The 12,819-nt window shown below is 43.7% G+C and overlaps 1 protein-coding gene across 5 annotated transcripts in view; it reads left to right on the top strand.

Annotated features, from left to right (window-relative positions):
* The window catches only part of ATPSCKMT (ATP synthase c subunit lysine N-methyltransferase), a 547,044-nt gene extending 535,929 nt beyond the window's left edge, over window positions 1-11,115 (top strand). For all 5 annotated transcript variants that reach the window (XM_077491965.1, XM_077491966.1, XM_077491969.1 and 2 more), the window contains one exon: window positions 8,893-11,115. In XM_077491965.1, coding sequence (XP_077348091.1) covers window positions 8,893-9,102 — 210 coding nt within the window. In that variant the 3' untranslated portion in view covers window positions 9,103-11,115. The remainder of the gene's footprint in view (window positions 1-8,892) is intronic.
* Window positions 11,116-12,819: the final 1,704 nt, after the last annotated feature.

The raw sequence follows: 12,819 nt of genomic DNA, 5'->3' as shown, positions 1-12,819 counted from the left end.
ACCACCATAAGGATAACAGTGTTACCTTGGGAGTTGGGCAACTCCACAATGAAATCCATAGACAGGTGTGTCCAGGGCCTCTCTCCATTGGGTATGGGTTGTAGGAGGCAAACTGGAAGGTGTCGTGGAGTCTTACTCTGAGCACACACGGGACAGGCAGCTACAAAGGCAATAACATCAGCTCGTAGACTAGGCCACCAGAATTGTTGGGAAATGGCCCAAATGAGTTGATTCTTCCCAGGATGGGCAGCTGCCTTGGGAGAATGGTAAGTCTGGAGCACAGCAGTACGGAAACTCTCAGGGACAAAGCAGCGGTCACAAGGTTTATCAGGAGGAGCATGGACCTGAGCAGCAAGAATTTTGTCACCCAAAGGAGAAGTAAGACTGGTGCAAACTGTAGCCAAGATACGCTCAGGAGGAATCGTAGGAACTGACTCCGACTTGGAAGTGGAGGAAAATTGTCATGACAAGGCATCAACCCTTACATTCTTAGTACCAGGTAAGAATGAGACAATGTAATTAAAGCGCGACAAGAAAAGAGCCTATTGTGCCCTTCTGGGAGAGAGTCGCTTGGCCTCAGACAAGAATGTAAGATTCTTATGGTCACTAAGAATAAGAACAGGCACAGTGGTACCTTCAAGGAGATGTCTCCATTCTTTCAGGGCTAAAATGATCGCCAACAGCTCTGTCACCAATCTCATAATTGCACTCAGCAGATGACAATTTCTTGGAAAAGTAGCCACATGGATGCATAGTGCTCTCGAGTTAGGACGATGAGACAGAAGGGCGCCAACTCCAGTCTCAGAAGCAATAACTTCTAGGATAAAAGGCAACGTAGGATCAGGATGTGCCAACACAGGAGCAGAAACAAAGGCAGCCTTGAGAGTCTCAAAGGCCTTAATGGACTCCGGAGACCAACTCTGTGGGTTACCGTCCTTTCTGGTCATATCAGTCAGGGGCTTGACCAGAGACGAGAAGTTACGAATAAACTTCCAATAGTAGTTGGCAAAGCCCAGGAAACGCTGCAGAGGATGTAAACCTACAGGTCGAGGCCACTGTAGGACTGCCGAAAGTTTCTCTGGGTCCATCGAAAAACCAGCAGTGGAAATGACATAGCCCCGGAATGTAACCTGTTCACGATGGAACTCGCACTTCTCCAGTTTACAATAGAGATTGTTCTCTCTTAGTTTCTGAAGCACACGACAGACATCTGTGTGGTGGCTCTCCAGGGACTTTGAAAATATGAGGATATCATCGAGATAAACCACCATACACAACTGCAACAAATCTCGGAGGACATCGTTAATAAATTCCTGGATTGGCGTTACAAAGGCCAAAAGGCATTACTAGGTACTCACAGTTTTCCACTCGTCGCCCTCCTTAATGCGCACAAGATTGTATGCCCCTCTCAAGTCAAGCTTCCTGAAAACCGTTGCTCCCTTGAGGTGGTCAAATAACTCTGTAATCAATGGAATTGGGTAGGCATTCTTAATCGTGACACGATTGAGACCCCTATAATCTATACAAGGTCTCAGTTCACCGCTCTTCTTTTTCACAAAGAAGAAACCAGCAGGAGACGAGGATTTGTGGATGAAACCTCGAGAAAGTGCGCAGGCAACATACTCTTCCATGGCCTTATCAAAGACCGACAAAGGGTAAACCCAGCCACGAGGAGGTATGGCGCCAGGTTGAAGGTCAATTGTGCAATCATAAGACCGGTGTGGAGGCAAACTACCGACTTGACCTTTATCAAAGACATCGCTAAAATCACGGTACTCCTTCGGCAGGGAGGGGAGTGAAGAGGTGCACAGGACCTTGGATACCTTCAGCAAGCATGTCTCACTGCATTGTGGTGACCAGGAGAGAATCTCAGCACGGAGCCAATCAAAAGAGGGGTTGTAACCAAGGATAACCAATAACCAGTGGAAATCTGGGTGAGGAAATAACTTGGAATTGGATTATCTCATGGTGAAGAGCCCCTACGGCCATGGACAATGGAACCGTCTCATGAGTCACATGGGCAGGCTGTAAAGGTCTCCCGTCAAGAGCCTCAATGGCAAGTGGAGTGTCACGCAGCTGCAGCGGAATCGAGTGCTGCCAAACAAATGCAGCATCAATGAACAGGCCTGCAGCCCCAGAGTCGATTAGAGCCTATATCTCGATGGACGACTCAGCCCAAGAAAGGGTGACCAAAACCAGGGGCTTATCCTTCTGGATAACTGGGGACAAAACAACGGCACCTGAGGTCTGTCCATGACAGGACCTCAAGGTTCGGGCTTTCCCTGGACGGGTAGGACAAGACCTCAAAAAGTGACCTGCCTGGCCACAATAAAGGCACAATCTCTCCCTCCTCCTAAAGGCTCTCTCATCCGCAGAGAGATGCGTGAAGCCCAGGTGCATGGGTTCATCTTCCCTGACCAACTCGGTACCAGGAGGCATGAGAGGTGAGGGAGGCATGGGTGGGACTACAAAGCTTGGAGGCAAACATACAGGAGGCTTTCGCAAGCGCTCCTTAAGAGAAAGTCTTTCTTTGAGTCTGGAGTCAATGAGGATGGCAAACGAGATCAAGCTCTCCAGCTCAGTGGGTATATCTCGGGCTGCTATCTCATCCTTGATGGAATCCGAGAGACCATGAGAAAAAGCAGCCACGGGGGCCTCATTGATCCAAGCAACCTCTGCTGCCAGAGTACGGAATTCAATGGCATACTCAGCAACAGTTCTCGTACTCTGTTTGATGGACATGAGGCACTTGGCAGCAGAAGCGGATCGTGCGGGAACGTCAAAAACCCTTTTAAAGGAGGCCACAAACTGAGCGTAACTCAAGACAACAGGTTTTTGCGTCTCCCATAGAGGATTAGCCCAGGCCAAGGCTCTCTCAGAAAGCAAAGATATCACAAAACCTACTTTGCTTCTGTCCGTGGGAAATGCCTGGGGCAGCATCTCGAAGTATATCTCAACCTGATTGAGAAACCCTTTGCATTGAACTGAATGGTCCCGAAATCGCTGAAGGAAGCGGAGCAGAACCAGACATACCTCTTATAGAGGTAATACTCGAGACGGGTGCCTGCACAGAGACTGGTGCAGCAGCAGGGACTCAGTTTGTACAGGAGCAGCGACCGTGGGGGATTCCAAGTGAGCCACGCGATTCAGGAGCATTTGACTGGTTGTTACAGTTACAGATTGACTGTATCTTCTGAATTCATGGCCTTCGCCTACTGTCAGAAACCATGAATCAGGCTGAGACAGAAGTACAATTAAATCACACTTGTTTATTAATAAAAATAAAAAGGTAAATAGAAAAAGCGTAGTCAAGCATAGCCAGAGTCCATTAACCAGATCCGGTAGTCAGCCAGGCCAGAAGTCAGCACAGCAAGCAGGATAAGGAGCCAGAAGGGATGTCATCAAGCCAATCTTTAAATAAACCGCAGGAGATGGTTTCAGTGATGTGACCAAGGCGAAGGCAGAGGTGAAGTGAGCTGGAAGGCTTTAAGTAGGCAGGTCAGAAGAGCATCATCAGGAACAGCTGGTAACTGTGGAGAGAGAAGAGAACTGGCAATTTAGCCGACAGCTGAGCGGCAAGCCCAGAGAAGGAAGGGCTAAGCCAGCCCTGACAGGTAAACATTAGCATGAGTGTCTGCCCACCTCGGTCATAAAGTTTCCCTATGTGCACTCACGAGGAAAGTGTACCTGGTGTCTCTATCTCATCAGACAGGTGTTCTCCCTGTCATTGTAACAGTTAGTCACCTCTGTATTTCAAGTGAGTTTGTCCTTCTTGAGCTCTGTGGGGTTCTGCAGGCATTCAGTCAGTCTGCCGTGGGGTCTCGAGGATTTATGTTGTCTCCAGAAGACACATGGGAGGCTTATAAGAGGGTATGAGGGGGCCCAACAGGGGACCACATTAGCGGCCCGTTTCAGGTGTCCATTGCACCAGACAGAGGTGTCGACGTGGGGGTAGGATTGGGCACCCAAATTTTCCTCACCCTTGAACTCAAACCACCCACCCCCTCCTACAGTCTTTTACCCATCCTGGTTGTCACATCTATGGTGTAACAAGGAGCTAAGGAGCAAGTAGGAAGGTAACGGGGTCTTGGAAGGAGAGGTTGCAATTCAAATCCTGGCGTCAGGTGGGCTCAACAAAGATGTCACATATAGAGGTAAAACAAGAGGTACACTGGGGACGAGGTATCAGTAAATGTGGATAAAGATGCAAAATCTCACCACGGCGGCGCCGCCCCTATAGGCTTCTCTGGTTATTTCTGATGAGGTCATGCGAGATCTGCGTCGGCTCCTTTGTGGTCTCGGCAAGCGAGGCCCTCGTTGGCTTGGTCTTCCCGACCGGGAGGCAAACCATGGAATCAGCTGAAGCCAATCTGGGACGGCCACTGGGTCTGTTTCCAGGAAATCAAATAGTGCACAGAGTTCTGAAGGCGATCGTAAGGTGAAGAATTGAGATTGTTTCTTAAGTCACCGCTATGGGGAAACCCCATTTATAGGTAATGCCATTATGTTGGGCAATTTCAAGCACTGGTTTCAATAGTGCTCTTCGTTGCAGGGTGGCTCTTGAGTGATCCGGCATAATCTGAATGGCAGCTCCATCAATCTCCACATCTCTCACCTCCCAGGCTTTCCACAGGATGATCTCCTTATGTACATATTGGTGGATCCTGCAGATCACATCTCTCGGGTGATTTGGATCCGTCAAACACGGTCCCAGGTCCCTGTGGATCCGATCGAATGCCATATTGGCCGGTAAGTCATTTCTCTCTAAAAATGGCCAGTGTGGAAGCTGCCAGGACTTCTGTGCCAGTGGCCTCTTGTAAGCCCCCCGGGAGTCTTGGTTGTTCCTCCTGCTGCAATCTTCTATTTCCTCCAGATGTAATTGCTGATTAAGAGCTGACATCGCCTGAGCAACCTAGGTGTCCTCCACCCTTTTCAGTCTCCTTTCCAGGTCAATCACCGTGGCTTCCCTTGCTCCCATGCATTCTGTAAGGGTGGTGATATCCGAATGTACTGCTGCAATATCCCTGCGGTGAGAGGCTTCTAGTCTGCTGGCCAGGGAATCAAAGTCAGCCATGGTCGGTATGGCTTGCAGCAGGGCCCTCAGTTCTGTGTCTGCAAGCAGGGTAAGGGGTGTAGGATGTGGGTCAGGCATGTCCTGAGAGTCATATCGGAACACTGTCAGAGTGGCAATATCACCTTCTAGGGTGCAGGGAGTCCTGGATGTTGTCAGTGAGTCACGCTGTGCTGTACTCAAATGTCCGCTGAGTCTCGTGGCGTCCGCCATCTTGGGAGCAGGAAATGAGTCCTGGGAACCAGGGTAGTACTGGTATATCGTTCCCTTTTTCAGTGGTTTGGGAGCTGACTTCTTGTGCTGCTTGCTGTTTTTTCCTCTGCACGGCCATGTTCAGACCACGCCCCCATACTTTTTTTTTTTTTATTTGCACTAACAAAAAAAATTTCAGGACAAGCTTTTGGGGGATATGTTCCCTTCTTCAAGGTCCAAGCAGTACTGCTTAGACCTTGAAGAAGGGGACATACTCTGAAACCTTGTCCTGAAAAATTTTGTTGGTGCAAATAAAAAAAGTATCACTGACAGTACCTGGTTGTTTCTGTCGAAAGTGCACTAAAACAACTAACATCACCTCAATGCTTTATCCAATTTATTCCAGAAACCTCCTGCCTCAAAATCCCTCAAGCAGGAGTGTACCTAGAGCATTTAGCACCCGGGGCGACTCCCATATCTGGCACCTCCCCACTTTAAAATGTAAAAAAAAAAACACTGTGCCCCCTGCATACCTCTGCATCCCCCAATATCTCTTTGTCACTACTTTGTGCCCCCTCTCCACAACTGGACCCCTTTACACAGCCCTCCTCTGAAGCTCTGGGCCTCTTTACATTACACATCACCCTGCACCTCTTGACTCCTTTAAATTACCTCCCTACAGCTCTGGACCCCCTGGCACATTACCCCCCAGGAGCTCTGGACCCCCTGCACATTGGACTCCCTGCACATTACTTCCCTACAGCTCTGGACCCCTGCATATTACCCCCTACAGCTCTGGAACCACTGCACATTACCCCCCTACAGCTCTGGACCCCTGCACATTAATCCCATCACAACTCTGGACCGCTTGCACATTACCCTCCCCTACAGCTTTTGACTCCCTGCACATTACCTCCTTCAGCTTTGGACCCCCTGCTTATTACCCCCCCAGCACAGCTTTGGACCCCCTGCACATTAGTCCCCACACACAGCTCTGGACCCCCTGCACATTATCCCCACACACAGCTCTTAACCCCCACATGTGGCATAGCTCTGTGTTCGTTCCTACCTTACTCTGCACTTTCCTATTAAGATAATGGGTCTAAAATATGATAATGATTGGTTGCTAGGACCTCCTATCAACCAATCACCTGCTTCTCCTCCAGCATTTCCTGTCCTCTATTCAATGCTGCCTTACCGTCTCTTGCTCTGTCTCCCTTGCTGTAAAAGCAAGCGAGTCTGCGAGAGATGGTGTTTTTTTTTCTCCTGCTCTAGTGGCTGGTCCTGTGTGGCACCCTGGTAGAGGTACAGTCCGCACCCAGCTCAGGCACCACCACACCCTGTCATTGTCACATAGCCACTGCACTACCACGCCGCGCTCGCACTGTCACTGATTCATACAGGGGACTTGGAGGATGTGGGAGCCGCCCGCCACCCCATGCCCCAGTTAGTACACCAGTGCCCTCAAGACTTTTTTTCATTTAGTTGTTCACATAAAATCTTCTTTTTTGACCTCCTGTGTCCCCTTGGAATCTCAACTTGGTGCTGCATCTACTTCAGAGACCTCACTTAAAACCAATTAGAGATATTCCATTGGAAGACATAATTTGTTACATCTTTTAGGTATGCTTCTGAGTTGGCAACTCTTTCTCGTAAAGAGCCCTTTGTGCAAAACAAAAAAGGACAGAGTCGTTTTGAAAAAACACCTTCTTTCCTACTAAAGGTGGCCTCTAATGTCCACCTCATTGAGAGCATTGGTCTTCCTTCCCTTTGTCCCACCCCAAAATGTGACAAGGCTGCCACCTGGTCCTTTGCTCACACATTTTCGAAGTTCTACTAGTTAACGAGATGCTTCAAGCTGTCATCTGTTTTTGTTGGGGTTTTTAACCCTTGTTTATGTGCCTGTTGTCAGTTCTGATTTACTATATTGCCCACCCCCCCTGTTATTGGTTGGGTTCGTCCCATGGTCTAAAAATGCAAGCCCTATATCCTGTACTGTAGGAATAACCCATTCTTGACAGAGGGTTAATAAATCTTAAGGCCTGAACACAATTTTTCAAATTTTACATGTGTTAGTAAACCTTTACATGTCATCACCACTACTGTACATAGCATATCCAGATGAATTAAACTGATGTTTATATTATTAAAAATAGCAGTGGCATAAAATAGTAAACTTTTTTTTTTTTTAAAGTTGGCTTAAATTTTCCTGCTCCTAACAATCACAATGATACCACATATATGTGTGTTATTATTTGTTGTTTATACCCACCGTAGAGCCCACTGTGCATTTTGCTTTTTTCTCCTACCTACTGTAAAACATGCTGGCACTAACTGACATTGTTACAAGTGTTAAAAAAAATGACATTCCTACCTAAAATACACTAGCTATGACCTTTGACCCCGACCATTACCTTTTGACCTTAACCCTGGCCCTGACCTAAATCAAACCATAATCTAGCTATTTTTGCTGTTTTATTATATATATATATATATATATATATATATATATATATATATATATATATATATATATATATATATATATATATATATATATTTACACTTTTCTTCTCTAGCAAGGAGAAAAAATACATTGTATCTTTTTCTCCTTTCAAGAAAAAAAAAACACGGGGGTGGGCTATACAGTGACTGATAACTGTGATAACCAAACAGATGCTATAATAGCCATACAGTGATTGGGAACAGGGCCTCCCGGTACCTGATCATTAGTATGGAATTATCAGGTGAGAGCTCAGTCTCTGTGTGGCAGCGTGCTGGTAAGACAAACACAGCTATGTGTATATGTGGGCCCATGGAAGAAGACCCACTTCTGTGAGGCCATATTTATGTACAGTTGGTGGGAAGGGGTTAAGATAATAGGAACTTTGACTTACCTGTAACAGGTCCCTCCCCTCTGTGTCTTGATAACTCCTTATTGCTTGATAAGAAAAAAACTGGAGCCTCATTGAGTGATTGGGGTTATATGGGGGTGGCCCTAGCAAGTTTCCAGTCTTTTGAAGATAGCTGCATATACTGTACTGTATACAGTCTAATGCCCTGTACACGTGGTTGGAAATTCCAACGGAAAAGGTCCCATCGGATTATGTTGTCGGAAAATCCTATCATGTGTGGGCTCTATCGGACTTTTTCCGTTGGAAATTCAGACGGAATAAGTTTGAGAGCTGGAGCTAAAATTTTCCGACAACAAAATCTGATCTGACTTTTTCCGAGTGTAGAGAATTCCAACAGACAAAGTGCCACGCATGCTCAGAATAAATTACGAGACGAAAGCAATTTGCTACTGGCCTCTACGTAGTCCAGTCGTATGTAACGAACGTCACCTGTTTCGAACGATCAGATTTTCTGACAACTTTGTCTGACCGTGTGTATGCAACACAAATTTTGGCCAAAATCCGTCTGAAAAAATCTGACGGATTTTGTGGTCGGAATGTCCGACCTTGTGTACATGGCATTAGAATACATGTTTTGTATTTCAGGATAAGAAAATTACAGGTAAGTCAAAATACCTTTTTTGTTTTTAATTTTCCCTTGAGCTATGCTTTACAATTTTTCTGATAGTCGTTCTTTGAGGGATTGAAATTGAAATCTTATTATTTTGTCTACAGATGCCTCAGCTGGAAAAAAAACTTCAAAGTGAATTAGGTGAAAGTGCCAGAGTTGTTGCCTGCCGTTTTCCTTTTCCACATTGGGTTCCAGATCACGTATTTGGACAAGGTGCGGACACTGTCTGGGTATATGACTTGGTAGCAATCAATAAAACAGAATTTAGGTCTGGTGTACAAAAACAGTGCAGAAGCCAGTCTACAGAATTGTAAATCAGCTAAAGAGTTAAAATGCTGTATCATGTTTATTTTTTATTAAAATTTTTTCCAAGGAGTTGGAAAATCTATCCATTGGTGCACATGTATCCGTTTTGATCACTTGTAGATGAAACTTTGCCATTTGAAACTAGGCTTGTGCAATTCGTTTCGTAACGAATCGAAATTCGGCCGAATTTTGCATCTTTCGGACATTCGGATGCATCCGAATGTCCGAATAAAAAAATAACAAATTAAAACGAATACGAAAGAAATATAACGAATGAATTCAAATGAATTCGACATGATTCAAAATTATTTCAACCGCATTCGAAATTATTTCAACTGTATTCGAAATTATTTCAACTGTATTCGACATTATTTCAACCACATTCGAAAATATTTTGTGACCCGAATTTAAGGCCATGTATCTTGGGGTCACTTGGTGCTAGACACTTCAAATTTGGATATGTTGCAGTGCTAGTATTATTGTGTTTGCATACCAAATTTGGGGTTTCTAGCTATAAGTGACCCCGAGATATGTGGCCCCAAAATCGGGTCGCAAAATGTTATTAGTTATTAGAGCAGAGAATGACATTTTGCGACCCAATTTTGGGGCCACATATCTCGGGGTCACTTATAGCTAGAAACCCCAAATTTGGTATGCAAACACAATAGTACTAGCACTACAACATATCCAAATTTGGAGTTTCTAGCACCAAGTGACCCCGAGATACATGGCCCTAAAGTCGGGTCACAAAATATTTTCGAATGTGGTTGAAATAATGTCGAATCATGTTGAAATAATGTCGAATCATGTTGACATAATTTCGAATGCATTCGAAATTATTTCAACATGATTCGACATTATTTCAACTGCATTCGAAATTATTTCAACATGATTCAACATTATTTCAACCGCATTCGAAAATATTTTGTGACCCGACTTTAGGGCCATGTATCTCGGGGTCACTTGGTGCTAGGCACTTCAAATTTGGATATGTTGTAGTGCTAGTAATATTGTGTTTTCATACTAAATTTGGTGTTTCTAGCTATAAGTGACCCCGAGATATGTGGCCCCAAAATCGGGTCGCAAAATGTTATTAGTTATTAGAGCAGAGAATAACATTTTGCGACCCGATTTTGGGGCCACATATCTCGGGGTCACTTATAGCTAGAAACCCCAAATTTGGTATGCAAACACAATAGTACTAACACTAAAACATATCCAAATTTGGAGTTTCTAGCACCAAGTGACCCCGAGATACATGGCCCTAAATTCGGGTCAAAAAATATTTTCGAATGTGGTTGAAATAATGTCGAATCATGTTGAAATAATTTCGAATCCGGTAGAAATATTTTCGAATTTGGTTGAAATATTTTCAAATGTGGCCGATTTTTCGAATTCGGTAGAAAACTAAACGAAATCCGAAAACGAATTTAAGGAAGTTAACGAATATAACTAAACGAAATTAATGAATTAACGAATTAAAACGAAACGAAACTAAACACATTTTTTCCTTTTGCACATGTCTATTTGAAACAAACTGAAAAGCCCTATTTCTGAGAAGCCCCATTTCACAAAAGAAATGTAATATCCTTAAATCCTGAAATGTAATATCCTTAAGATTTCAGGATGATTTGTACAATGCCCCAGAGTAAATTAATGTCTATAGGCCTGATGGGCAAAACTCATATTTAGGCATTAGTGCATCTGTAAAAAAAGGTGCTTTTTTTTCGTTTGTTTGTGGCTAATTTCAGTTATAGAATCCCTTCCGATTATGTTTTCCTGTTAGATCTATTTCTTGTTCAACTTCCAGACAGATGGTCCAACATTCTCATCATTATTACTTTGGTGTATTGCACAGTTCATAGTTGACTGCAAACCATAACATTTCCACCACCATCCTTCACAATTAAAAGAGGTTCTTCTCCTGCAATACTGTTTTCCATTTGCAGCACGCTGTTACAAGGTATACTGTGTGTATATATATATATATATATATATATTAAAATTAGTTATGATGTGTTGTTGACTGCCTATCTCATTTCATGAGGCTCCAAAATACCAGGACAGTACAAATACACCCCCCCAAATTATGCCTTTTTGGAAAGTAGACAGTTTAAGCTATTTTGTAACAAACATGTGATTGAACACCCACCATGCAGATGTCCCTGGTATACTATCTAATGAGTGGCTGCCAGCATTAGCATGTGTCCCCAATAAAAAAGAAAAATGAAAAACGATGCAGAACTACTCCAAACCAATAAACTGACTTTAAAGCGTTGATGCAAAACGCCCTACAAAAATCTACATATGGTGTGCAAATAAACTGAAAATTGGTATCTGTGTAAGTAAACAGGAATCATATGTGCAAAAACACACAGCAATTAACTTCCCAGTGAGAAATAAATAATACACACCCTAGGGGATGGAAAAACCACTACACACATGTGTATGTGGTGTGTGCAATAATGTTCTCACCCTCTATGGATACTAAAGAAATATACAGTAATGGTGCCACTCTCTTGTAATAACGTATAAGCAATGCACTATTGTGAAGGTATTGGTACTAAATATGAAGGAATGCATACTATCGCATACACTGGTATTACAAGAAATGTTTTATACTTAAGGGGCCAGAGTCTACCTGTGTATGTTTTTATCTGTGCGCACGCCTAAACAGGAGTGTATTTAACCACTTGACCCCCGAAACATTTTACCCCCCTCCTGACTAGGCTTTTTTTTTGCTTTTCGGCACGGTGCTACTTTAACTGGTGATTGTGCGGTCATGTTGTAACCAAACAAAATTTATGTCCTTTTTTCACATAAATAGAGCTTTCTTTTGGTGGTATTTGATCACCACTGGGATTTTTATTTTTTGCAATATAAATGTAAAAATATTTTATTTTATTTGCCACAAGTTTCTGGAAAATAATTTTTTTTACACAAAATTGTCATTTAAATTATATTTTGCTCAGCCATGCCATGGGTATATGTGGAAATAACATCATATCCAAACAAATGTGGGAGTTTGTGTGCACCAGATTTCCCAGGGTTTTCCCACATTTTATTTCCTAACTAAAATACAATAAAAACATAAAAACACCACCAGGACGACCCATTATTTCTCGGAGAGAGATGCTATTACGGAAAACCTCAGTAGAGTAATAGATGAACACCTCAGACCATTTGTCATTTGTTTGTCAGCTTACATTCAGAATTCAATTCACTTACTACAGGTACTTGATGGCACCCACACTATTCTTGTCGCCATAGCCGTGGAGACCCTGTACAGATCAATACCGCATGACCAAGGATTATTGAGCAACCGAAGGATTCTGTCCCAGATGATTGACCATGAGCAACCATTCAATGAGTTCATTCTGATTTCACCTAAATATATACTCAAAGTTTTTAGCTTCGATGGCTCCCACTACCTCCAGGTTCAAGGTGTGGCTATGGGGATGTTTTGTGCCCCAGTTCATGCCAACCTGTACCTGGGCAGTGAGAGCAGTCACTACTGATGGATGACAATGCCTATATGTATGCGGACCACATATTGATGTGGTACCGCTACATAGACAACATTCTTGTTCTCTGGGACTGTCTGGAGGACCTGCTGTGAGATTGTCTTGCTGCCCTGAATTGCAACACATTCAATTTGGGGTTCACCACGTTCCACAGCTTGTCAAATTACTTTTCTGGATGTCACAATCCTTAAAAATTCTGAC

This window comes from Lithobates pipiens, unplaced genomic scaffold, assembly GCF_037356315.1.
Source record: "Lithobates pipiens isolate NorthernLeopardFrog02 unplaced genomic scaffold, aLitPip1_a1.2 Scaffold_19, whole genome shotgun sequence".
NCBI lineage: Eukaryota > Metazoa > Chordata > Amphibia > Anura > Ranidae > Lithobates > Lithobates pipiens.
The sequence above is the reverse complement of the archived record's forward strand: the minus strand, read 5'-3'. Positions and strand labels throughout refer to the sequence as shown.